This window comes from Oncorhynchus tshawytscha, unplaced genomic scaffold, assembly GCF_018296145.1.
Source record: "Oncorhynchus tshawytscha isolate Ot180627B unplaced genomic scaffold, Otsh_v2.0 Un_contig_2275_pilon_pilon, whole genome shotgun sequence".
NCBI classification, from domain to species: domain Eukaryota; kingdom Metazoa; phylum Chordata; class Actinopteri; order Salmoniformes; family Salmonidae; genus Oncorhynchus; species Oncorhynchus tshawytscha.
Window position 1 is genome coordinate 21,596 of NW_024608870.1, and position 26,266 is coordinate 47,861.

At 43.1% G+C, this 26,266-nt stretch overlaps 1 protein-coding gene across 1 annotated transcript in view; it reads left to right on the forward strand.

Annotated features, from left to right (window-relative positions):
* Nucleotides 1-418: 418 nt before the first annotated feature.
* LOC121843911 (unconventional myosin-XV-like) overlaps nucleotides 419-26,266 on the forward strand; it is a gene marked incomplete at its 3' end in the record, with an annotated part of 62,632 nt that continues 36,784 nt past the window's right edge. The window contains 13 exon segments of the mRNA XM_042313784.1: nucleotides 419-510; nucleotides 603-666; nucleotides 9,044-9,153; nucleotides 10,669-10,743; nucleotides 13,613-13,703; nucleotides 13,798-13,803; nucleotides 17,375-17,410; nucleotides 17,412-17,443; nucleotides 17,445-17,477; nucleotides 20,404-20,467; nucleotides 20,691-20,804; nucleotides 20,940-21,101; nucleotides 23,992-24,105. Coding sequence (XP_042169718.1) covers nucleotides 428-510; nucleotides 603-666; nucleotides 9,044-9,153; nucleotides 10,669-10,743; nucleotides 13,613-13,703; nucleotides 13,798-13,803; nucleotides 17,375-17,410; nucleotides 17,412-17,443; nucleotides 17,445-17,477; nucleotides 20,404-20,467; nucleotides 20,691-20,804; nucleotides 20,940-21,101; nucleotides 23,992-24,105 — 984 coding nt within the window.

Consider the following 26,266-nt stretch of genomic DNA (forward strand, 5'->3'; position numbering starts at 1 on the left):
TACTGGTACGATAAGGTAATACTGGCACGATAAGGTAATACTGGCACGATAAGGTAATACTGGTACGATAAGGTAATACTGGTACGATAAGGTAATACTGGTATTACCGGTACGATAAGGTAATACCGGTAATACTGGTACGATAAGGTAATCACGGTAATACTGGTGCGATACGGTAATACTGGCAATACTGGTACGATAAGGTAATACTGGTACGGTAAGGCAATAATGGTACGATAAGGTAATACTGGTACGATAAGGTAATACTGGTACGATAAGGTAATACTGGGAATACTGGTACGATAAGGTAATACTGGTACGATAAGGTAATACTGGTACGATAAGGTAATACCAGAATGATAAGTGGTACTGGATGCAATGTCTTGTGAATGTCGGTAGATGAACTCAACGGTGTGTCTGTGTGTAGATGTACTCCATCCGCAGCCTGCCCAGCATGGTCTACCGGGAGCAGCCAGAGGAAGACGGAGTAGAGGACATGACGCAGCTGGAGTGAGAACACAACACAACACAACAGCCTTATTTAAAGGATGTGGAAGCTGCTATTTCAGCTGGTCTGTGTGCTTCTGTGTCTGTTGTTCCAGGGAGCTGTCTGAGGGATCTGTGCTGCTCAACCTGAAGAAGAGGTTTGAGAGAGAGATCATCTATGTGAGTTTACTAACAACACACTGGACACTGTACGCCCATTACCTGATAAACTAATAACATTCACACATGTCCCTCTATCCCCTGTACAGACGTATAGCTAGGATCCTGTTGTGTGTGTTATTAGTGGAATGTGTGTGTGTGTGTGTGTGTGTGTACAGGGGTGGAAAAACTACCCAATTCTCATACTTGAGTAAAAGTATAGATACCTTAATAGAAAATGTCTCAAATTAAAGTGAAAGTCACCCAGTAAAATACTACTTTAGTAAAAGTCTAAAAGTATTTGGTTTTAAATATACTAAAGTATCAAAAGTAAAAGTATAAATAATTTGAAATTCCTTTTATGAAGTAAACCAGACGGCAGCATATTGTTTTGTATTTATTTACGGATAGCCAGGGGCACTCCAAAACTCAGACATCATTTACAAACCAAGCATGTGTGTTTAGTGAGTCTGCCAGATCAGAGGCAGTAGGAATGACCAGGGATGTTCTCTTGATCAGAGGCAGTAGTGATGACCAGGGATGTTCTCTTGATCAGAGGCAGTAGGGTTGACCAGGGATGTTCTCCTGATCAGAGGCAGTAGGGTTGACCAGGGATGTTCTCTTGATCAGAGGCAGTAGGGATGTTCTCTTGATCAGAGGCAGTAGGGTTGACCAGGGATGTTCTCTTGATCAGAGGCAGTAGGGATGTTCTCTTGATCAGAGGCAGTAGGGATGTTCTCTTGATCAGAGGCAGTAGGGATGTTCTCTTGATCAGAGGCAGTAGGGATGTTCTCTTGATCAGAGGCAGTAGGGATGTTCTCTTGACCAGAGGCAGTAGGGATGTTCTCTTGATCAGAGGCAGTAGGGATGTTCTCTTGATCAGAGGCAGTAGGGTTGGGGTGTTCTCTTGATCAGAGGCAGTAGGGATGACCAGGGATGTTCTCTTGATCAGAGGCAGTAGGGATGACCAGGGATGTTCTCTTGATCAGAGGCAGTAGGGATGTTCTCTTGATCAGAGGCAGTAGGAATGACCAGGGATGTTCTCATGATCAGAGGCAGTAGGGATGTTCTCTTGATCAGAGGCAGTATGAATGACCAGGGATGTTCTCTTGATCAGAGGCAGTAGGAATGACCAGGGATGTTCTCTTGATCAGAGGCAGTAGGGATAACCAGGGATGTTCTCTTGATCAGAGGCAGTAGGGATGACCAGGGATGTTCTCTTGATCAGAGGCAGTAGGGATGACCAGGGATGTTCTCTTGATCAGAAGCAGTAGGGATGTTCTCTTGATCAGAGGCAGTAGGGATGACCAGGGATGTTTTCTGTTTAGTGAGTCCTCCAGATCAGAGGCAGTAGGGGTCTTCTCTTGACCAGAGGCAGTAGGGGTGACCAGGGATGTTCTCTTGATCAGAGGCAGTAGGGATGACCAGGGATGTTCTCTTGACCAGAGGCAGTAGGGATGTTCTCTTGACATGGTCAAGAGAAACATACAGGAACTCAAATCCTTCTGTTCACCTGATTTAGAATTCCTCACAATCAAATGTAGACCGCATTATCTACCAAGAGAATTCTCTTCGATTATAATCACAGCCGTATATATCCCCCCCCCAAGCAGACACATCGATGGCTCTGAACGAACTTTATTTAACTCTCTGCAAACTGGAAACGATTTATCCGGAGGCTGCATTCATTGTAGCTGGGGATTTTAACAAGGCTAATCTGAAAACAAGACTCCCTAAATTTTATCAGCATATCGATTGCGCAACCAGGGGTGGAAAGACCTTGGATCATTGTTACTCTATCTTCCGCGACGCATATAAGGCCCTACCCCGCCCCCCTTTCGGAAAAGCTGACCACGACTCCATTTTGTTGATCCCTGCCTACAGACAGAAACTAAAACAAGAGGCTCCCACGCTGAGGTCTGTCCAACGCTGGTCCGACCAAGCTGACTCCACACTCCAAGACTGCTTCCATCACGTGGACTGGGAGATGTTTCGTATTGCGTCAGATAACAATATTGACGAATACGCTGATTCGGTGTGCGAGTTCATTAGAACGTGCGTTGAAGATGTCGTTCCCATAGCAACGATTAAAACATTCCCTAACCAGAAACCGTGGATTGATGGCAGCATTCGTGTGAAACTGAAAGCGCGAACCACTGCTTTTAATCAGGGCAAGGTGTCTGGAAACATGACCGAATACAAACAGTGCAGCTATTCCCTCCGCAAGGCTATCAAACAAGCTAAGCGCAAGTACAGAGACAAAGTAGAATCTCAATTCAACGGCTCAGACACAAGAGGCATGTGGCAAGGTCTACAGTCAATCACGGACTACAGGAAGAAATCCAGCCCAGTCACGGACCAGGATGTCTTGCTCCCAGGCAGACTAAATAACTTTTTGCCCGCTTTGAGGACAATACAGTGCCACTGACACGGCCTGCAACGAAAACATGCGGTCTCTCCTTCACTGCAGCCGAGGTGAGTAAGACATTTAAACGTGTTAACCCTCGCAAGGCTGCAGGCCCAGACGGCATCCCCAGCCGCGCCCTCAGAGCATGCGCAGACCAGCTGGCCGGTGTGTTTACGGACATATTCAATCAATCCCTATACCAGTCTGCTGTTCCCACATGCTTCAAGAGGGCCACCATTGTTCCTGTTCCCAAGAAAGCTAAGGTAACTGAGCTAAACGACTACCGCCCGTAGCACTCACATCCGTCATCATGAAGTGCTTTGAGAGACTAGTCAAGGGCCATATCACCTCCACCCTACCTGACACCCTAGACCCACTCCAATTTGCTTACCGCCCAAATAGGTCCACAGACGATGCAATCTCAACCACACTGCACACTGCCCTAACCCATCTGGACAAGAGGAATACCTATGTGAGAATGCTGTTCATCGACTACAGCTCGGCATTCAACACCATAGTACCCTCCAAGCTCGTCATCAAGCTCGAGACCCTGGGTCTCGACCCCGCCCTGTGCAACTGGGTACTGGACTTCCTGACGGGCTGCCCCCAGGTGGTGAGGGTAGGCAACAACATCTCCTCCCCGCTGATCCTCAACACTGGGGCCCCACAAGGGTGCGTTCTGAGCCCTCTCCTGTACTCCCTGTTCACCCACGACTGCGTGGCCACGCACGCCTCCAACTCAATCATCAAGTTCGCGGACGACACAACAGTGGTAGGCTTGATTACCAACAACGACGAGACGGCCTACAGGGAGGAGGTGAGGGCCCTCGGAGTGTGGTGTCAGGAAAATAACCTCACACTCAACGTCAACAAAACTAAGGAGATGATTGTGGACTTCAGGAAACAGCAGAGGGAACACCCCCCCATCCACATCGATGGAACAGTAGTGGAGAGGGTAGCAAGTTTTAAGTTCCTCGGCATACACATCACAGACAAACTGAATTGGTCCACTCACACAGACAGCATCGTGAAGAAGGCGCAGCAGCACCTCTTCAACCTCAGGAGGCTGAAGAAATTCGGCTTGTCACCAAAAGCACTCACAAACTTCTACAGATGCACAATCGAGAGCATCCTGGCGGGCTGTATCACCGCCTGGTATGGCAACTGCACCGCCCTCAACCGTAAGGCTCTCCAGAGGGTAGTGAGGTCTTCACAACGCATCACCGGGGGCAAACTACCTGCCCTCCAGGACACCTACACCACCCGATGCTACAGGAAGGCCATAAAGATCATCAAGGACATCAACCACCCGAGCCACTGCCTGTTCACCCCGCTGTCATCCAGAAGGCGAGGTCAGTACAGGTGCATCAAAGCTGGGACGGAGAGAATGAAAAACAGCTTCTATCTCAAGGCCATCAGACTGTTAAACAGCCACCACTAACATTGAGTGGCTGCTGCCAACATACTGTCAATGACACTGATTCAACCCCAGCCACTTTAATAATGGGAATTGATGGGAAATGATGTAAATATATCACTAGCCACTTTAAACAATGCTACCTTATATAATGTTACTTACCCTACATTATTCATCTCATATGCATCCGTATATACTGTACTCTATATCATCGACTGCATCCTTATGTAATACATGTATCACTAGCCACTTTAACTATGCCACTTTGTTTACCTACTCATCTCATATGTATATACTGTACTCGATATCATCTACTGTATCTTGCCTATGCTGCTCTGTACCATCACTCATTCATATATCCTTATGTACATATTCTTTATCCCCTTACACTGTGTATAAGACAGTAGTTTTTTGGAATTGTTAGTTAGATTACTTGTTCGTTATTACTGCATTGTCGGAACTAGAAGCGCAAGCATTTCGCTACACTCGCATTAACATCTGCTATCCATGTGTATTTGACAAATAAAATTTGATTTGATTTGATTTGACCAGAGGCAGTAGGGGTGACCAGGGATGTTCTCTTGACCAGAGGCAGTAGGGGTGACCAGGGATGTTCTCTTGATCAGAGGCAGTAGGGATGTTCTCTTGATCAGAGGCAGTAGGGGTGACCAGGGATGTTCTCTTGATCAGAGGCAGTAGGAATGACCAGGGATGTTCTCTTGATCAGAGGCAGTAGGGATGTTTTCTTGACCAGAGGCAGTAGGAATGACCAGGGATGTGCTCTTGATCAGAGGCAGTAGGGATGTTTTCTTGACCAGAGGCAGTAGGGATGACCAGGGATGTTCTCTTGATCAGAGGCAGTAGGGGTGTTCTCTTGACCAGAGGCAGTAGGGATGACCAGGGGTGTTCTCTTGATCAGAGGCAGTAGGGGTGTTCTCTTGACCAGAGGCAGTAGGGATGACCAGGGATGTTCTCTTGATCAGAGGCAGTAGGGATGACCAGGGATGTTCTCTTGATCAGAGGCAGTAGGGGTGTTCTCTTGACCAGAGGCAGTAGGGATGACCAGGGATGTTCTCTTGATCAGAGGCAGTAGGGGTGTTCTCTTGACCAGAGGCAGTAGGGATGACCAGGGATGTTCTCTTGATCAGAGGCAGTAGGGGTGTTCTCTTGACCAGAGGCAGTAGGGATGACCAGGGATGTTCTCTTGATCAGAGGCAGTAGGGGTGTTCTCTTGACCAGAGGCAGTAGGGATGACCAGGGATGTTCTCTTGATCAGAGGCAGTAGGGGTGTTCTCTTGACCAGAGGCAGTAGGGATGACCAGGGATGTTCTCTTGATCAGAGGCAGTAGGGGTGTTCTCTTGACCAGAGGCAATAGGGGTGTTCTCTTGACCAGAGGCAGTAGGGATGACCAGGGATGTTCTCTTGATCAGAGGCAGTAGGGATGTTTTCTTGACCAGAGGCAGTAGGGATGACCAGGGATGTTCTCTTGATCAGAGGCAGTAGGGATGTTTTTACTGAAGTACTTTATACCACTGTGTGTGTAACGTCTTTCCCCTGTCTCAGACATACACCACTGTTCAAAAGTTTGGGGTCACTTAGAAATGTCCTCGTTTTAGAAAGAATTGATCAGAAATACACTGTAGACATTGTTAATGTTGTAAATGACTGTTGTAGCTGGAAACGGATGATTTTTTATAGAATATCTACATAGGTGTACAGAGGCCCATTATCAGCAACCATCACTCCTGTGTTCCAATGACACGTTGTGTTGGCTAATCCACTTTTATCATTTTATAAAGGCTAGTTGATCATTACAAAACCCTTTTGCGATTATGTTAGCACAGCTGAAAACTGTTGTCCTGATTAAAGAAGCAATGAAACTGGCCTTCTGTAGACTAATTGAGTATCTGGAGCATCAGCATTTGTGGGTTCGATTACAGGCTCAAAATGGCCAGAAACAAAGACCTTTCTTCTGAAACCCGTCAGTCTATTCTTGTTCTGAGAAATGAAGGCTACTCCATGCGAGAAATTGCCAAGAAACCGAAGATCTCGTACAACGCTGTGTACTACTCCCTTCACAGAACAGATCAAACTGGCCCTGACCAGAATAGAAAGAGGAGTGGGAGGCCGCGGTGCACAACTGAGCAAGAGGACAAGTACATTAGAGTGTCTAGTTTGAGAAACAGAGGCCTCACAAGTCCTCAGCTGGCAGCTTCATTAAATAGTACCCGCAAAACACTAGTCTCAACGTCAACAGTGAAGAGGCGACTCTGGGATGCTGGCCTTCTCTCTAGCCTCAGTGAACCCCTATAAGATGTTCAACATGTATCTCTCTGTCTCTAGTCATATATAGGAAGTATCCTGGTCTCAGTGAACCCTCTAGACATATATAGGTAGTATCCTGGTCAACATGTATCTCTCTGTCTCTAGACATATATAGGTAGTATCCTGGTCTCATGTGAACCCTCTAGACATATATAGGTAGTATCCTGGTCAACATGTATCTCTCTGTCTCTAAACATATATAGGTAGTATCCTGGTCAACATGTACCTCTCTGTCTCTAAACATATATAGGTAGTATCCTGGTCTCTCTGTCTCTAGACATATATAGGTAGTATCCTGGTCAACATGTATCTCTCTGTCTCTAGACATATATAGGTAGTATCCTGGTCAACATGTACCTCTCTGTATCTAGACATATATAGGTAGTATCCTGGTCAACATGTATCTCTCTGTCTCTAGACATATATAGGTAGTATCCTGGTCTCAGTGAACCTCTAGACTATAGGTAGTATCCTGTCAACATGTATCTCTCTGTCTCTAAACATATATAGGTAGTATCCTGGTCAGTATCTAGACTGGTCAACATGTATCTCTCTGTCTCTAGACATATATAGGTAGTATCCTGGTCAACATGTATCTCTCTGTCTCTAGACATATATAGGTAGTATCCTGGTCAACATGTATCTCTCTGTCTCTAAACATATATAGGTAGTATCCTGGTCTCAGTGAACCCTCTAGACATATATAGGTAGTATCCTGGTCAACATGTATCTCTCTGTCTCTAGACATATATAGGTAGTATCCTGGTCAACATGTATCTCTCTGTCTCTAGACATATATAGGTAGTATCCTGGTCAACATGTATCTCTCTGTCTCTAGACATATATAGGTAGTATCCTGGTCAACATGTATCTCTCTGTCTCTAGACATATATAGGTAGTATCCTGGTCAACATGTATCTCTCTGTCTCTAGACATATATAGGTAGTATCCTGGTCTCAGTGAACCCTCTAGACATATATAGGTAGTATCCTGGTCAACATGTATCTCTCTGTCTCTAGACATATATAGGTAGTATCCTGGTCTCAGTGAACCCTCTAGACATATATAGGTAGTATCCTGGTCAACATGTATCTCTCTGTCTCTAGACATATATAGGTAGTATCCTGGTCAACATGTATCTCTCTGTCTCTAAACATATATAGGTAGTATCCTGGTCAACATGTACCTCTCTGTCTCTAAACATATATAGGTAGTATCCTGGTCAACATGTAACCTGTCTCTAGACATATATAGGTAGTATCCTGGTCAACATGTATCTCTCTGTCTCTAGACATATATAGGTAGTATCCTGGTCAACATGTACCTCTCTGTCTCTAGACATATATAGGTAGTATCCTGGTCAACATGTATCTCTCTGTCTCTAAACATATATAGGTAGTATCCTGGTCTCAGTGAACCCTCTAGACATATATAGGTAGTATCCTGGTCAACATGTATCTCTCTGTCTCTAAACATATATAGGTAGTATCCTGGTCTCAGTGAACCCTCTAGACATATATAGGTAGTATCCTGGTCAACATGTATCTCTCTGTCTCTAGACATATATAGGTAGTATCCTGGTCAACATGTACCTCTCTGTCTCTAGACATATATAGGTAGTATCCTGGTCAACATGTATCTCTCTGTCTCTAAACATATATAGGTAGTATCCTGGTCTCAGTGAACCCTCTAGACATATATAGGTAGTATCCTGGTCAACATGTATCTCTCTGTCTCTAGACATATATAGGTAGTATCCTGGTCAACATGTATCTCTCTGTCTCTAGACATATATAGGTAGTATCCTGGTCAACATGTATCTCTCTGTCTCTAGACATATATAGGTAGTATCCTGGTCAACATGTATCTCTCTGTCTCTAGACATATATAGGAAGTATCCTGGTCAACATGTATCTCTCTGTCTCTAGACATATATAGGTAGTATCCTGGTCTCAGTGAACCCTCTAGACATATATAGGTAGTATCCTGGTCAACATGTATCTCTCTGTCTCTAGACATATATAGGTAGTATCCTGGTCAACATGTATCTCTCTGTCTCTAGACATATATAGGTAGTATCCTGGTCAACATGTACCTCTGTCTCTAGACATATATAGGTAGTATCCTGGTCAACATGTATCTCTCTGTCTCTAGACATATATAGGTAGTATCCTGGTCAACATGTATCTCTCTGTCTCTAGACATATATAGGTAGTATCCTGGTCAACATGTATCTCTCTGTCTCTAGACATATATAGGTAGTATCCTGGTCTCGGTGAACCCCTATAGGATGTTCAACATGTACGGAACTGACATGGTGCTGAAGCACAAGGGAACCGCTCTGGGAGAGAACCCTCCGTAAGAACACTTCCTGTTCCTGTGTTGTTGTGATGCGTGTCTGTTTGTTAGACAGTGTATGTGTGTGTGTGTGTGTGTGTGTGTGTTTTGTGTCTATGTGTGTATGTGTTAATGCAATGTGGCGTGTGTGTGTGTGTTGTTGGTGTATTGTGTGTATTAGTGGTGTGTTATTGGTGTATTATTGGTGTATTATTGGTGTGGTATTGGTGTATTATTGGTGTGGTATTGGTGTATTGTGTGTTATTGGTGTATTGTGTGTTATTGGTGTGTTATTGGTGTATTGTGGTATTGGTGTATTGTGTGTATTAGTGGTGTGTTATTGGTGTATTGTGTGTTATTGGTGTGTTATTGGTGTGTTATTGGTGTGTTATTGGTGTGTTATTGTGTTATTGGTGTGTTATTGGTGTATTGGTCAACATGTATTGGTGTGTTATTGGTGTATTGTGTGTTATTGGTGTATTGTGTATTATTGGTGTGTTATTGGTGTGTTATTGGTGTATTGTGTGTTATTGGTGTGTTATTGGTGTATTGTGTATTATTGGTGTATTATTGGTGTGTTATTGGTGTATTGTGTGTTATTGGTGTGTTATTGGTGTATTGTGTGTTATTGGTGTATTATTTGTGTATTGTGTTTGCTTTTGGTGTATTTTGTGTATTATTGGTGTATTATGTGTATTATTGGTGTACTGTGTGTATTATTGGTGTATTGTGTGTATTATTGGTGTACTGTGTGTATTATTGGTGTATTGTGTGTATTATTGGTGTATTGTGTGTGTTATTGGTGTATTGTGTGTGTTATTGGTGTATTGTGTATTATTGGTGTATTGTGTGTGTTATTGGTGTGTTATTGGTGTATTGTGTGTGTTATTGGTGTATTGTGTGTGTTATTGGTGTATTGTGTGTGTTATTGGTGTATTGTGTATTATTGGTGTATTGTGTGTGTTATTGGTGTTATTGGTGTATTGTGTGTGTTATTGGTGTTATTGGTGTACTGTGTGTATTATTGGTGTATTGTGTGTTATTGGTGTATTGTGTGTTATTGGTGTATTGTGTGTATTATTGGTGTATTGTGTATTATTGGTGTATTGTGTGTGTTATTGGTGTTATTGGTGTACTGTGTGTATTATTGGTGTATTGTGTATTATTGGTGTATAGTGTGTATTATTGGTGTATTGTGTGTATTATTGGTGTACTGTGTGTATTATTGGTGTATTGTGTGTATTATTGGTGTATTGTGTGTATTATTGGTGTATTGTGTGTATTATTGGTGTATTGTGTGTTATTGGTGTATTGTGTGTGTTATTGGTGTATTGTGTGTTATTGGTGTATTGTGTGTATTATTGGTGTATTGTGTGTGTTATTGGTGTATTGTGTGTATTATTGGTGTACTGTGTGTATTATTGGTGTATTGTGTATTATTGGTGTATTGTGTGTATTATTGGTGTATTGTGTGCTAAATGATGTGTTATTCATGCTAATGTTTTATCTTTGTGTCCATTCTGTGGTCCTCCTCAGACACCTGTTTGCCATAGCAAACGTCTCCTACACCAAAATGATGGATGCCAAACAGAACCAGGTTATTATAATCAGGTGACTACACAACACAGCTGCTTCCTCCTGATACGCTCTAGCCCAGTGTTTCCTAAACTTGGTCCTGGGGACCCAGATGGGAAGACACCTGCTGTCTGGGACACTCTAGCTGTGTTCTGAAAGACCCCCCCCTGCTGTCTGGGACACTCTAGCTGTGTTCTGAAAGACCCCCTTCTGTCTGGGACACTCTAGCTGTGTTCTGAAAGACCCCCCTTCTGTCTGGGACACTCTAGCTGTGTTCTGAAAGACCCCCCTTCTGTCTGGGACACTCTAGCTGTGTTCTGAAAGACCCCCCTTCTGTCTGGGACACTCTAGCTGTGTTCTGAAGGACCCCCCTTCTGTCTGGGACACTCTATCTTTGTTCTGAAGGAACCCCCTCCCTGTCTGGGACACTCTAGCTGTGTTCTGAAGGACCCCCCATCTGGGACACTCTAGCTGTGTTCTGACAGACCCCCCCGTCTGGGCCACTTTAGCTGTGTTCTGACGGACCCCCCCGTCTGGGACACTCTAGCTGTGTTCTGACAGACCCCCCCCCCCGTCTGGGCCACTTTAGCTGTGTTCTGACGGACCCCCCCCGTCTGGGACACTCTAGCTGTGTTCTGACAGACCCCCCCCGTCTGGGACACTTTAGCTGTGTTCTGAAGGACCCCCCATCCCCCCCATCTGGGACACTCTAGCTGTGTTCTGACGGACCCCCTGTCTGGGACACTCTGGCTGTGTTCTGAAGGAACCCCCCTGGGACACTCTAGCTGTGTTCTGACGGACCCCCTGTCTGGGACACTCTAGCTGTGTTCTGACGGAGACATCTGTAAGGAAAGACCAGCCATGTCTGTGCCGGTATCATATCATGTCTCAGAGGGAGTGTGAAGTGGCCCAGTGAGCACATTCCAGCGTTACGTTTCAGCTCTCCGTCTCTGGTTAACTGAAAACCTCCCGTTACCGTCACCCTACACCGAGCACACAGGTCCACTCTGGACTGGATCATAATGATGGTGTTTAGTGGTAAGCTGTTGGCAGGGAGGTTAGGAAAGGCTTGTTGTTTTTTGACCTTCATTTTGACAGGGAAGTCATTCTGAGACCAGGGTATCTTTTCCAGATGAGCCCTGCAGAAACACATCCAACACATACCAAATAAAATTAAACAGACAGGTTTATCTGAACGACCCAAGAGGACCAGAACATCTCAGACAGCTCTGTAACTTGTTCCCCATAAAGGGCTCCAAAACAATTAAAATTAGCTTTACCCAACTCTGTGGAGACCGAAGGGGCCTCCAGTGTTATCTAAGCTTGAGACCAGGGTTGGTCATTTGGAAGTCTAAATTGAATTAATGATGATAGATACATAGGAAGTTTCTGCCTGAATGATTTGTAAATAAACAGAAGAGAATGCTGCTCTTTCCTTACATACAAAAAGGCCCAACCCACTTTTTAATACAAAACACAATGGTGAGTTCTAGAACCATCACCAGTAATAAACCTCAGGGAACAATGGTGAGTTCTAGAACCATCACCAGTAATAAACCTAAGGGAACAATGGTTAGTTCTAGAACCATCACCAGTAATAAACCTAAGGGAACAATGGTGAGTTCTAGAACCATCACCGGTAATAAATCTAAGGGAACAATGTTGAGTTCTAGAACCATCACCAGTAATAAACCTAAAGGAACAGTGGTGAGTTCTAGAGCCATCACCGGTAATAAATCTAAGGGAACAATGGTGAGTTCTAGAACCATCACCAGTAATAAACCTCAGGGAACAATGGTGAGTTCTAGAACCATCACCAGTAATAAACCTAAGGGAACAATGGTGAGTTCTAGAACCATCACCGGTAATAAACCTCAGGGCCCAATGGTGAGTTCTAGAACCATCACCGGTAATAAACCTAAGGGAACAATGATGAGTTCCAGAACAATCAGCGGTAATAAACCTAAGGGAACAATGGGGAGTTCTAGAACCATCACCGGTAATAAACCTAAGGGAACAATGATGAGTTCTAGAGTTAAGGGAACTAGAACCATCACCGGTAATAAACCTCAGGGCCCAATGGTGAGTTCTAGAACCATCACCGGCAATAAACCTAAGGGCCCAATGGTGAGTTCTAGAACCATCACCGGTAATAAACCTAAGGGCCCAATGGTGAGTTGTAGAACCATCACCGGCAATAAACCTAAGGGCCCAATGGTGAGTTCTAGAACCATCACCAGTAATAAACCTAAAGGAACAATGGTGAGTTCTAGAGCCATCACCGGTAATAAATCTAAGGGAACAATGGTGAGTTCTAGAACCATCACCAGTAATAAACCTCAGGGAACAATGGTGAGTTCTAGAACCATCACCAGTAATAAACCTAAGGGAACAATGGTGAGTTCTAGAACCATCACCGGTAATAAACCTCAGGGCCCAATGGTGAGTTCTAGAACCATCACCCGCAATAAACCTCAGGGCCCAATGGTGAGTTCTAGAACCATCACCGGTAATAAACCTAAGGGCCCAATGGTGAGTTCTAGAACCATCAGCGGTAATAAACCTAAGGGAACAATGGTGAGTTCTAGAACCATCACCGGCAATAAACCTAAGGGCACAGTGGAAAACAGCATCTAGGGGTTTAAGTATAGTGCTGCGTGCATATAGATAATATCCCCAGAATCTAAAATAGACATAAAAGTGTCCTGGACAATTTCCTTCCTATTAACAAAAGTCAGACATGCTTTGTTTCTGTAAAAGAAACAACCTTGACCAACTTCTTCACTGAAAAAAAGCATGCGTCTTGTTTTGTTTGTACTTAGCACTAACTTCAGATCCAGTGGTGACCTGTGTGTTGGTGGTGTTTTAGTGTTTATATTGACATTAAGTTCTGTGTGTGTTTCAGTGGGGAGAGTGGATCAGGGAAGACTGAGGCCACTAAACTGCTGCTGCGTTACCTAGCAGCAATACACCACAAACACAACATTACACAACAGGTAAACACACACACTCACACACACTCTCACACACACTTCTGTATCCTAACCTTGTCTTCCTGTGTCTGACTCCCTGTGTCTCTGTGCTGCTCAGATTAAGGTAGCTGGTTTCTGCATGCCCCTCTGTCTGTCAGTGTTCAGTAAAGCTTGGTTTGTGTCCCAATTACCATACTATCATATTCCATTCTATTACCATACTATCATATTCCATTCTATTACCATACTATCATATTCCATTCTATTACCATACTATCATTCCATTCATACTATCATTCTATTATTACCTATCATTCCATTCTATTACCATACTATCATTCCATTCTATTACCATACTATCATTCCATTCTATTACCATACTATCATTCCATTCTATTACCATACTATTCCATTCTATTACCATTCTATTACCATTCCATTCTATTACCATACTATCATTCCATTCTATTACCATACTATCATTCCATTCTATTACCATACTATCATTCCATTCTATTACCATACTATCATTCCATTCTATTACCATACTATTCATTTCCATTCTATTACCATACTATCATTCCATTCTATTACCATACTATCATTCCATTCTATTACCATACTATCATTCCATTCTATTACCATTGTGACTGTGTCTCTGTATTCCATTCTATTCTCTACTATCACTGTTTATTCCATTCTATTACCATACTATCATTCTCTGTTTACTGTTATGACTGTTCTGATTGTCTCTGCGCTATTACCTGTATGTGACTATTACCATACTATCATGTCCATTCTATTTACTATCATGTCCATTCTATTACCATACTATCATGTCATTCTATTACCATACTGTGCATTCCATTCTATTACCATACTATGTCTCTATTTACTGTGACTGTTCATTCTATTACTGTGTCCATACTATCAGACTGTACTGTGTCTCTATTACTGTTCTGTCTAGCTGTCTGCATGTTCTACCTGCTGTCATTCCTCTATTACCATACTATCTCCATTCTATTACCACTATCTCCATGTTCTACCTGCTGTGTTCTGAAGAGTAGCTAGCTGTCTATTGCATGTTCTACCTTCTGTGTTCTGTCCATTCTATTAGCTACTGTCTGCATGTTCTACCTGCTGTGTTCTGTAGATTAGCATAGCTACACTGTCTGCATGTTCTACCTTCTGTGTTCTCATTTATTCTATTAGCTATCTATTCCATTCTGTCTACATGTTCTACCATACTATCATTCTATTGTTCTGTTACCAGACTAGCATATTAGCTGTCTACATGTTCTACCTGCTGTGTTCTGTAGAGTAGCTAGCTCCACTGTCTACATGTTCTACCTGCTGTGTTCTATTAGACTAGCTAGCTGTCTACATGTTCTACCTGTTGTGTTCTGTAGAGTAGCTAGCTGTCTACATGTTCTACCTGCTGTGTTCTGTAGAGTAGCTAGCTGTCTACATGTTCTACCTACTGTGTTCTGTAGAGTAGCTAGCTCCACTGTCTACATGTTCTACCCTTGTGTTCTGTAGAGTAGCTAGCTGTCTGCATGTTCTACCTGCTGTGTTCTGTAGAGTAGCTAGCTGTCTACATGTTCTACCTGCTGTGTTCTGTCAGAGTAGCTAGCTGTCTACATGTTCTACCTGCTGTGTTCTGTAGAGTAGCTAGCTGTCTACATGTTCTACCTGCTGTGTTCTGTAGACCAGCTAGCTCCACTGTCTACATGTTCTACCTGCTGTGTTCTGTAGAGTAGCTAGCTCCACTGTCTACATGTTCTACCTGCTGTGTTCTGTAGAGTAGCTAGCTCCACTGTCTACATGTTCTACCTGCTGTGTTCTGTAGAGTAGCTAGCTGTCTACATGTTCTACCTGCTGTGTTCTGTAGAGTAGCTAGCTGTCTACATGTTCTACCTGCTGTGTTCTGTAGAGTAGCTAGCTCCACTGTCTACATGTTCTACCTGCTGTGTTCTGTAGAGTAGCTAGCTGTCTACATGTTCTACCTGCTGTGTTCTGTAGAGTAGCTAGCTACACTGTCTACATGTTCTACCTGCTGTGTTCTGTAGAGTAGCTAGCTGTCTACATGTTCTACCTGCTGTGTTCTGTAGAGTAGCTAGCTGTCTACATGTTCTACCTGCTGTGTTCTGTAGAGTAGCTAGCTGTCTACATGTTCTACCTGCTGTGTTCTGTAGAGTAGCTAGCTGTCTACATGTTCTACCTGCTGTGTTCTGTAGAGTAGCTAGCTGTCTACATGTTCTACCTGCTGTGTTCTGTAGAGTAGCTAGCTGTCTACATGTTCTACCTGCTGTGTTCTGTAGAGTAGCTAGCTGTCTACATGTTCTACCTGCTGTGTTCTGTAGAGTAGCTAGCTGTCTGCATGTTCTACCTGCTGTGTTCTGTAGAGTAGCTAGCTGTCTACATGTTCTACCTGCTGTGTTCTGTAGAGTAGCTAGCTGTCTACATGTTCTACCTGCTGTGTTCTGTAGAGTAGCTAGCTGTCTGCATGTTCTACCTGCTGTGTTCTGTAGAGTAGCTAGCTCCACTGTCTGCATGTTCTACCTGCTGTGTTCTGTAGAGTAGCTAGCTGTCTACATGTTCTACCTGCTGTGTTCTGTAGAGTAGCTAGCTCCACTGTCTACATGTTCTACCTGCTGTGTTCTGTAGAGTAGCTAGCTGTCTACATGTTCTACCTGCTGTGTTCTGTAGAGTAGCTAGCTGTCTACATGTTCTACCTGCTGTGTTCTGTAGAGTAGCTAGCTGTCTACATGTTCTACCTGCTGTGTTCTGTAGAGTAGCTAGCTGTCTACATGTTCTACCTGCTGTGTTCTGTAGAGTAGCTAGCTGTCTACATGTTCTACCTGCTGTGTTCTGTAGAGCTAGCTCCAGCTGTCTACATGTTCTACCTGCTGTGTTCTGTAGAGTAGCTAGCTGTCTACATGTTCTACCTGCTGTGTTCTGTAGAGTAGCTAGCTGTCTCCATGTTCTACCTGCTGTGTTCTGTAGAGTAGCTAGCTGTCTGCATGTTCTACCTGCTGTGTTCTGTAGAGTAGCTAGCTGTCTACATGTACTACCTGCTGTGTTCTGTAGAGTAGCTAGCTCCACTGTCTACATGTTCTACCTGCTGTGTTCTGTAGAGTAGCTAGCTGTCTACATGTTCTACCTGCTGTGTTCTGTAGAGTAGCTAGCTGTCTACATGTTCTACCTGCTGTGTTCTGTAGAGTAGCTAGCTGTCTACATGTTCTACCTGCTGTGTTCTGTAGAGTAGCTAGCTCCACTGTCTACATGTTCTACCTGCTGTGTTCTGTAGAGTAGCTAGCTCCACTGTCTACATGTTCTACCTGTTGTGTTCTGTAGAGTAGCTAGCTGTCTACATGTTCTACCTGCTGTGTTCTGTAGAGTAGCTAGCTCCACTGTCTACATGTTCTACCTGCTGTGTTCTGTAGAGTAGCTAGCTGTCTACATGTTCTACCTGCTGTGTTCTGTAGAGTAGCTAGCTCCACTGTCTACATGTTCTACCTGCTGTGTTCTGTAGAGTAGCTAGCTGTCTACATGTTCTACCTGCTGTGTTCTGTAGAGTAGCTAGCTGTCTACATGTTCTACCTGCTGTGTTCTGTAGAGTAGCTAGCTCCACTGGACTTGTTCTACATGATGGTATTTTCATGCTGATGTTTTATCTCTGAATGTTTACCCAGATTCTTGAGGCAGCTGTCTTCATAGAATCCTTTGTGAAATGCCAAAACAGTTCGCACTGACAACTCCAGTGTTCGGGAAATACGTGGAGATCTATCTGGAGGAGTGAGTATGATCTGTATATATTGTTCTATCTGGAGGAGTGAGTATGATCTGGTATATATTGATCTATCTGGAGGAGTGAGTATGATCTACATGTATATATTGATCTTCTGGAGGAGTGAGTATGATCTGGTATATATTGATCTATCTGGAGGAGTGAGTATGATCTGGTATATATTGATCTATCTGGAACAGTGAATATGATCTGGTATATATAGATCTATCTGGAACAGTGAGTAGCTGATCTGGTATATATAGATCTATCTGGAACAGTGAGTATGATCTGGTATAAAATCATCTATCTGGAACAGTGAGTATGATCAATAACTCTATCCTCTGGTCTATAACCTCTATCCTCTGGTCAATATCCTCTATCCTCTGGTCTATAACCTCTATCCTCTGGTCTATCCTCTGGTATTTTCTATGACCTCTATCCTCTGGTCTATAACCTCTATCCTCTGGTCTATAACCTCTATCCTCTGGTCTATAACCTCTATCCTCTGGTCTATAAATATCCTCTGGTCTATAACCTCTATCTATCTGGTCTATAAGTATGATCTGGTCTATAACCTCTATCTATAAGTATTCTCTGGTCTATAACCTCTATCTCTGGTCTATAATTCTATATCTCTATCTATAACCTCTATCTATAACCTCTATTCTCTGGTCTATAACCTCTATCTCTCTGGTCTATAACCTCTATCCTCTGGTCTATAACTATCTCTATCCTCTGGTCTATAATTGATCTATCTATATGATCTCTATCCTCTGGTCTATAACCTCTATCCTCTGGTCTATAACCTCTATCCTCTGGTCTATAACCTCTATCTATAACCTCTATCCTCTATAAATCCTCTGGTCTATAACCTCTATCCTCTGGTCTATAACCTCTATCCTCTGGTCTATAACTCTATCCTCTGGTCTATAACCTCTATCCTCTGGTCTATAACCTCTATCCTCTGGTCTATAAATCCTCTGGTCTATAACCTCTATCCTCTGGTCTATAACCTCTATCCTCTATCTATAACCTCTATCCTCTGGTCTATAACCTCTATCCTCTGGTCTATAACCTCTATCTCTGGTCTATAACCTCTATCCTCTGGTCTATAACCTCTATTCTCTGGTCTATAACCTCTATTCTCTGGTCTATAACCTCTATCCTCTGGTCTATAACCCCTATCCTCTGGTCTATAACCTCTATCTATAACCTCTATCTATAACCTCTATCTATAACCTCTATCCTCTGGTCTATAACCTCTATCCTCTGGTCTATAACCTCTATCTATAACCTCTATCCTCTGGTCTATAACCTCTATCCTCTGGTCTATAACCTCTATCCTCTGGTCTATAACCTCTATCTATAACCTCTATCCTCTGGTCTATAACCTCTATCCTCTGGTCTATAACCTCTATTCTCTGGTCTATAACCTCTATTCTCTGGTCTATAACCTCTATCCTCTGGTCTATAACCTCTATCCTCTGGTCTATAATCTCTATCTATAACCTCTATCCTCGGGTCTATAACCTCTATCCTCTGGTCTATAACCTCTATCATCTGGTCTATAACCTCTATCCTCTGGTCTATAACCTCTATCCTCTGGTCTATAACCTCTATCCTCTGGTCTATAACCTCTATCTATAACCTCTATCTATAACCTCTATCCTATGGTCTATAACCTCTATCCTCTGGTCTATAACCTCTATCTATAACCTCTATCCTCGGGTCTATAACCTCTATCCTCTGGTCTATAACCTCTATCCTCTGGTCTATAACCTCTATCTATAACCTCTATCCTGGTCTATAACCTCTATCCTCTGGTCTATAACCTCTATCTATAACCTCTATCCTCGGGTCTATAACCTCTATCCTCTGGTCTATAACCTCTATCCTCTGGTCAACATCCTCTATCCTCTGGTCAACATCCTCTATCCTCTGGTCAACATCCTCTATCCTCTGGTCTATATCCTATATCTATATGTGTGTGTGTTAACTCTAGGGGTGTGTGTTTGTTAACTCTAGGGGTGTGTGTGTGTTAACTCTAGGGGGGTGTGTGTTAACTCTAGGGGTGTGTGTGTTAACTCTAGGGGGTGTGTGTGTGTTAACTCTAGGGGGTGTGTGTGTGTGTGTGTGTGTTAACTCTAGGGGTGTGTGTGTGTGTTAACTCTAGGGGGTGTTTGTTAACTCTAGGGGGTGTGTGTTAACTCTAGGGGGTGTTTGTTAACTCTAGGGGTGTGTGTTTGTTAACTCTAGGGGTGTGTGTTTGTTAACTCTAGGGGGTGTGTTTGTTAACTCTAGGGGTGTGTGTGTGTTAACTCTAGGGGGTGTGTGTTAACTCTAGGGTGTGTGTGTGTTAACTCTAGGGGTGTGTGTGTGTTAACTCTAGGGGTGTGTGTTTGTTAACTCTAGGGAGGTGTTTGTTAACTCTAGGGGTGTTTGTTAACTCTAGGGGTGTGTGTGTGTGTTAACTCTAGGGGGGTGTGTGTTAACTCTAGGGGTGTGTGTGTGTGTTAACTCTAGGGGTGTGTGTTAACTCTAGGGGTGTGTGTTAACTCTAGGGGTGTGTGTGTTAACTCTAGGGGTGTGTGTGTTAACTCTAGGGGTGTGTGTGTTAACTCTAGGGGTGTGTGTATGTTAACTCTAGGGGGTGTCTGTGTTAACTCTAGGGGTGTGTGCGTGTGTTAACTCTAGGGGTGTGTGTGTGTGTTAACTCTAGGGGGTGTGTGTTAACTCTAGGGGTGTGTGTGTATATTAACTCTAGGGGTGTGTGTGTTAACTCTAGGGGTGTGTGGGTTAACTCTAGGGGGGTGTGTGTGTTAACTCTAGGGGTGTGTGTGTGTGTTAACTCTAGGGGTGTGTGTTAACTCTAGGGTTTGTGTGTGTGTGTGTGTGTGTGTGTGTGTGTGTGTGTGTGTGTGTGTGTGTGTCTAGGGGTGTGATCAGCGGTGCCATAACCTCTCAGTATCTGATGGAAAAGTCCCGTATAGTCTTCCAGGTGAGATACACACACACACACACACCACACCACACCACACCACACCACACAACACACACACACACACACACACCACACCACACACATACACACACACACTCAGTCACATGGACACACACACACGCACACTCAGTCACATTCACACACACACACACGCACACACTCAGTCACATGGACACATGTGTCTCTGGATAGGTGCTAAATGACTGAGATGTTTCTACAGGCCAGAGATGAGAGGAACTATCATATCTTCTATGAGATGCTGTCAGGTCTTCCCCCCCAGCAGAGGCAGGCCTTCTACCTGCAGGAGGCTGAGACATATTATTATCTGAACCAGGTAGACATACACACACACACACACACATAGAGACACACACACACGCACACACACACACACAGACACACACACACACACACACACACACACACACACACACACACACAGCTGATGGCCATGGTCGTGTGTGTCCAGGGAGGGGATTGTGGGATAGCAGGAAAGAGTGACAGGGAGGACTTCCTCCGTCTGCTGGCTGCTATGGAGATCCTTCACTTCACCCCTGACGACCAGGCGTCCATCTTTAGAGTCCTGTCTTCTATTCTACACCTGGGGAACGTCTACTTCCAAAGACATGAGGTATGGCTGTCTAACCTGAACCTTAAAGGGATAGTCTGGGGAACGTCTACTTCCAAAGATACGGCTGTCTAACCCCGAACCTTAAAGGGATAGTCTGGGGAACGTCTACTTCCAAAGATATGAGGTACGACTGTCTAACCCGAACCTTAAAGGGATAGTCTGGGGAACGTCTACTTCCAAAGATATGAGGTATGGCTGTCTAACCCAAACCTTAAAGGGATAGTCTGGGAACGTCTACTTCCAAAGATACGGCTGTCTAACCCGAACCTTAAAGGGATAGTCTGGGGAATGTCTACTTCCAAAGATATGAGGTACGACTGTCTAACCCCGAACCTTAAAGGGATAGTCTGGGGAACGTCTACTTCCAAAGATATGAGTTACGACTGTCTAACCCGAACCTTAAAGGGATAGTCTGGGGAATGTCTACTTCCAAAGATATGAGGTATGGCTGTCTAACCCAAACCTTAAAGGGATAGTCTGGGGAATGTCTACTTCCAGAGATATGAGGTATGGTAGTCTAACCCGAACCTTAAAGGGATGTTTGAGATTTTGCCAATCAAGCCCTTTTTTTCTATTTACCTAAAATCTCAAACTATCCCTTTAAACCCTAACTCCTAACCCGTGGGCAGCAGGTAGCCTAGCAATGGGTCTGATGTGAAACATTTGGCTGGAAGTGAGCTGGCAACCAGAGGGTCGCTGGTATCAAATCCTAGATGCCATTGAGCCAGACACTTAACCCCCACGACAACTTCTCCATGAACTCCCAGTGTGGCATCCCTCTGCTCCAACCTCTCCTACCTGTATATAAACAACAACTTCTCCATGAACTCCATGAACTCCCAGTGTGGCATCCCTCTGCTCCAACCTCTCCTACCTGTATATACACGACAACTTCTCCATGAACTCCATCCCAGTGTGGCATCCCTCTGCTCCAACCTCTCCTACCTGTATATACACAACAACTTCTCCATGAACTCCATGAACGCCCAGTGTGGCATCCCTCTGCTCCAACCTCTCCTACCTGTATATACACAGTGCCTTCGGAAATTATTCAAACCTCTTGACTTTTTACACATTTTGCTATGTTACAGGCTTATTCTAAAATAGATTTTTTAAACAATTCTCATCATTCTACACACAATACCCCATAATGACATCACAATACCCCATAATGACATCACAATACCCCATAATGACATCACAATACCCCATAAGGACATCACAATACCCATAAGGACATCACAATACCCTATAATGACTCACAATACCCCATAATGACATCACAATACCCCATCATGACATCACAATACCCCATCATGACATCACAATACCCCATCATGACATCACAATACCCCATCATGACATCACAATACCCCATCATGACATCACAATACCCCATCATGACATCACAATACCCCATAATGACATCACAATACCCCATAATGACATCACAATACCCCATAATGACATCACAATACCCCATAAGGACATCACAATACCCCATAATGACATCACAATACCCCATAATGACATCACAATAGTTTTATTAATGACATCATATCATGACATCACAATACCCCATCATGACATCACAATACCCCATCATGACATCACAATACCCCATCATGACATCACAATACCCCATCATGACATCACAATACCCCATCATGACATCACAATACCCCATCATGACATCACAATACCCCATAATGACATCACAATATAATGACATCACAATACCCCATAATGACATCACAATACCCCATAATGACATCACAATACCCCATAATGACATCACAATACCCCATAATGACATCACAATACCCTATAATGACATCACAATACCCCATAATGACATCACAATACCCCATAATGACATCACAATGCCCTATAATGACATCACAATACCCCATAATGACATCACAATGCCCCATAATGACATCACAATACCCTATAATGACATCACAATACCCCATAATGACATCACAATACCCCATACTGACATCACAATACCCCATAATGACATCACAATACGCCATAATGGCATCGCAATACCCCATAATGACATCACAATACCCCATAATGACATCACAATACCCTATAATGACATCACAATACCCCATAATGACATCACAATACCCCATAATGACATCACAATACCCCATAATGACATCACAATACCCCATAATGACATCACAATACCCTATAATGACATCACAATACCCCATAATGACATCACAATACCCCATAATGACATCACAATACCCCATAATGACATCACAATACCCCATAAGGACATCACAATACTCCATAAGGACATCACAATACCCCATAATGACATCACAATACCCCATAATGACATCACAATACCCCATAATGACATCACAATACCCCATAATGACATCACAATACCCCATAATGACATCACAATACCCCATAATGACAAATCAAAAACAGTTTTATTATTTTGTCATTAAATGTGATTCTGTATTTTTTTTGCAACTTTTTTGTCTAAAAACCTGTTTTTGCTTTGTCATTATGGGGAATTGTGATGTCATTATGGGGTATTGTGATGTCATTATGGGGTATTGTGATGTCATTACGGGGTATTGTGTGTAGATTGATGAGAAAAATAAACGATTTAATCCATTTTAGAGTAAGGCTGTAATATAACAAAATGTGGAAAAAGTCAAGGGGTCTGAATACTTTCTAAATGCATTATATGTCATAGTCCCCACTGTTAATGTGGTATCACTATAATATGGAATAGCTCTCTAGAATATTCCACTGTATGGTTGGAGCAGAGGGCTGCCCCTGTGTGTCATTCAGAGGGGTTGGGATGAAGCAGAAGTTGCCTTTGATAAATAAATGTTAATGTGTTGTACTGCAGGCGGATGGCCAGGAGGTGGCGTCTGTGGTCAGTGCTCAGGAGATCAGAGTCGTAGCTGAGCTGCTCCAGATCTCCCCTGAGGGACTCCAGAAGGCCATCACACACAAAGTCACGGTCAGGACACAGTATTTCTACTGAGCTTCTCCACTCCCTGAATACAGTATCTAGTACTCTATCATCTCTACTCCCTGAATACAGTATCTCTCCTCTATCATCTCTCCTCTATCATCTCTACTCCCTGAATACAGTATCTAGTACTCTATCATCTCTACTCCCTGAATACAGTATCTAGTACTCTATCATCTCTACTCCCTGAATACAGTATCTAGTACTCTATCATCTCTACTCCCTGAATACAGTATCTAGTACTCTATCATCTCTACTCCCTGAATACAGTATCTAGTACTCTATCATCTCTACTCTATCATCTCTACTCCCTGAATACAGTATCTAGTACTCTATCATCTCTACTCCCTGAATACAGTATCTAGTACTCTATCATCTCTACTCCCTGAATACAGCATCTCTCCTCTATCATCTCTCCTCTATCATCTCTACTCTATCATCTCTACTCTATCATCTCTACTCTATCATCTCTACTCCCTGAATACAGTATCTAGTACTCTATCATCTCTCCTCTATCATCTCTACTCCCTGAATACAGTATCTAGTACTCTAGTACTCTAACATCTAGTACTCTATCATCTCTCCTCTAGTATCTAGTACTCATCTCTACAATGACCTGTTATATACACACTGTGTCTAATGGAGGTAACTGGTACAATGACCTGTTATAATGACCTGTTATAATGACCTGTTATAATGACCTGTTATATATACACTGTGTTTAACGGAGGGTCTGGTACAATGACCTGTTATAATGACCTGTTATAATGACCTGTTATAATGACCTGTTATATACAGACTGTGTCTAATGGAGGGTCTGGTACAATGACCTGTTATAATGACCTGTTATAATGACCTGTTATATACACACTGTGTCTAATGGAGGGTCTGGTACAATGACCTGTTATAATGACCTGTTATAATGACCTGTTATAAAATGACCTGTTATAATGACCTGTTATATACACACTGTGTTTAATGGAGGTAACGAAGGTCAATTGCTGTTGACCTTCAGAGAGGAAGTCGTAAAATAGATTGGTACCATGATAAACCCTTTAAGGAGAGAGAGAGAGGAAGTCGTAAAATAGATTGGTACCATGATAAACCCTTTAAGGAGAGAGAGAGAGGAAGTCGTAAAATAGATTGGTTCCCTGATAAACCCTTTAAGGAGAGAGAGAGGAAGTCGTAAAATAGATTGGTTTGATGATAAACCCTTTAAGGAGAGAGAGGAAGACATATAGATTGGTTCCCTGATAAACCCTTTAAGGAGAGAGAGAGGAAGACATATAGATTGGTTCCCTGATAAACCCTTTAAGGAGAGAGAGAGGAAGACATATAGATTGGTTCCCTGATAAACCCTTTAAGGAGAGAGAGAGGAAGACATATAGATTGGTTCCCTGATAAACCCTTTAAGGAGAGAGAGAGGAAGACATATAGATTGGTTCCCTGATAAACCCTTTAAGGAGAGAGAGAGAGAGGAAGACATATAGATTGGTTCCCTGATAAACCCTTTAAGGAGAGAGAGGAAGACATATAGATTGGTTCCCTGATAAACCCTTTAAGGAGAGAGAGGAGGAAGACTGATAAATATAGATTGGTTCCCTGATAAACCCTTTAAGGAGAGAGAGGAAGACATATAGATTGGTTCCCTGATAAACCCTTTAAGGAGAGAGAGAGGAAGACATATAGATTGGTTCCCTGATAAACCCTTTAAGGAGAGAGAGGAAGACATATAGATTGGTTCCCTGATAAACCCTTTAAGGAGAGAGAGAGAGGAAGACATATAGATTGGTTCCATGATAAACCCTTTAAGGAGAGAGAGAGGAAGACATATAGATTGGTTCCCTGATAAACCCTTTAAGAGAGAGAGGAAGACATATAGATTGGTTAAACCCTGATAAACCCTTTAAGGAGAGAGAGAGGAAGACATATAGATTGGTTCCCTGATAAACCCTTTAAGGAGAGAGAGGAAGACATATAGATTGGTTCCCTGATAAACCCTTTAAGGAGAGAGAGGAAGACATATAGATTGGTTCCCTGATAAACCCTTTAAGGAGAGAGAGGAAGACATATAGATTGGTTTCCTGATAAACCCTTTAAGGAGAGAGAGAGGAAGACATATAGATTGGTTCCCTGATAAACCCTTTAA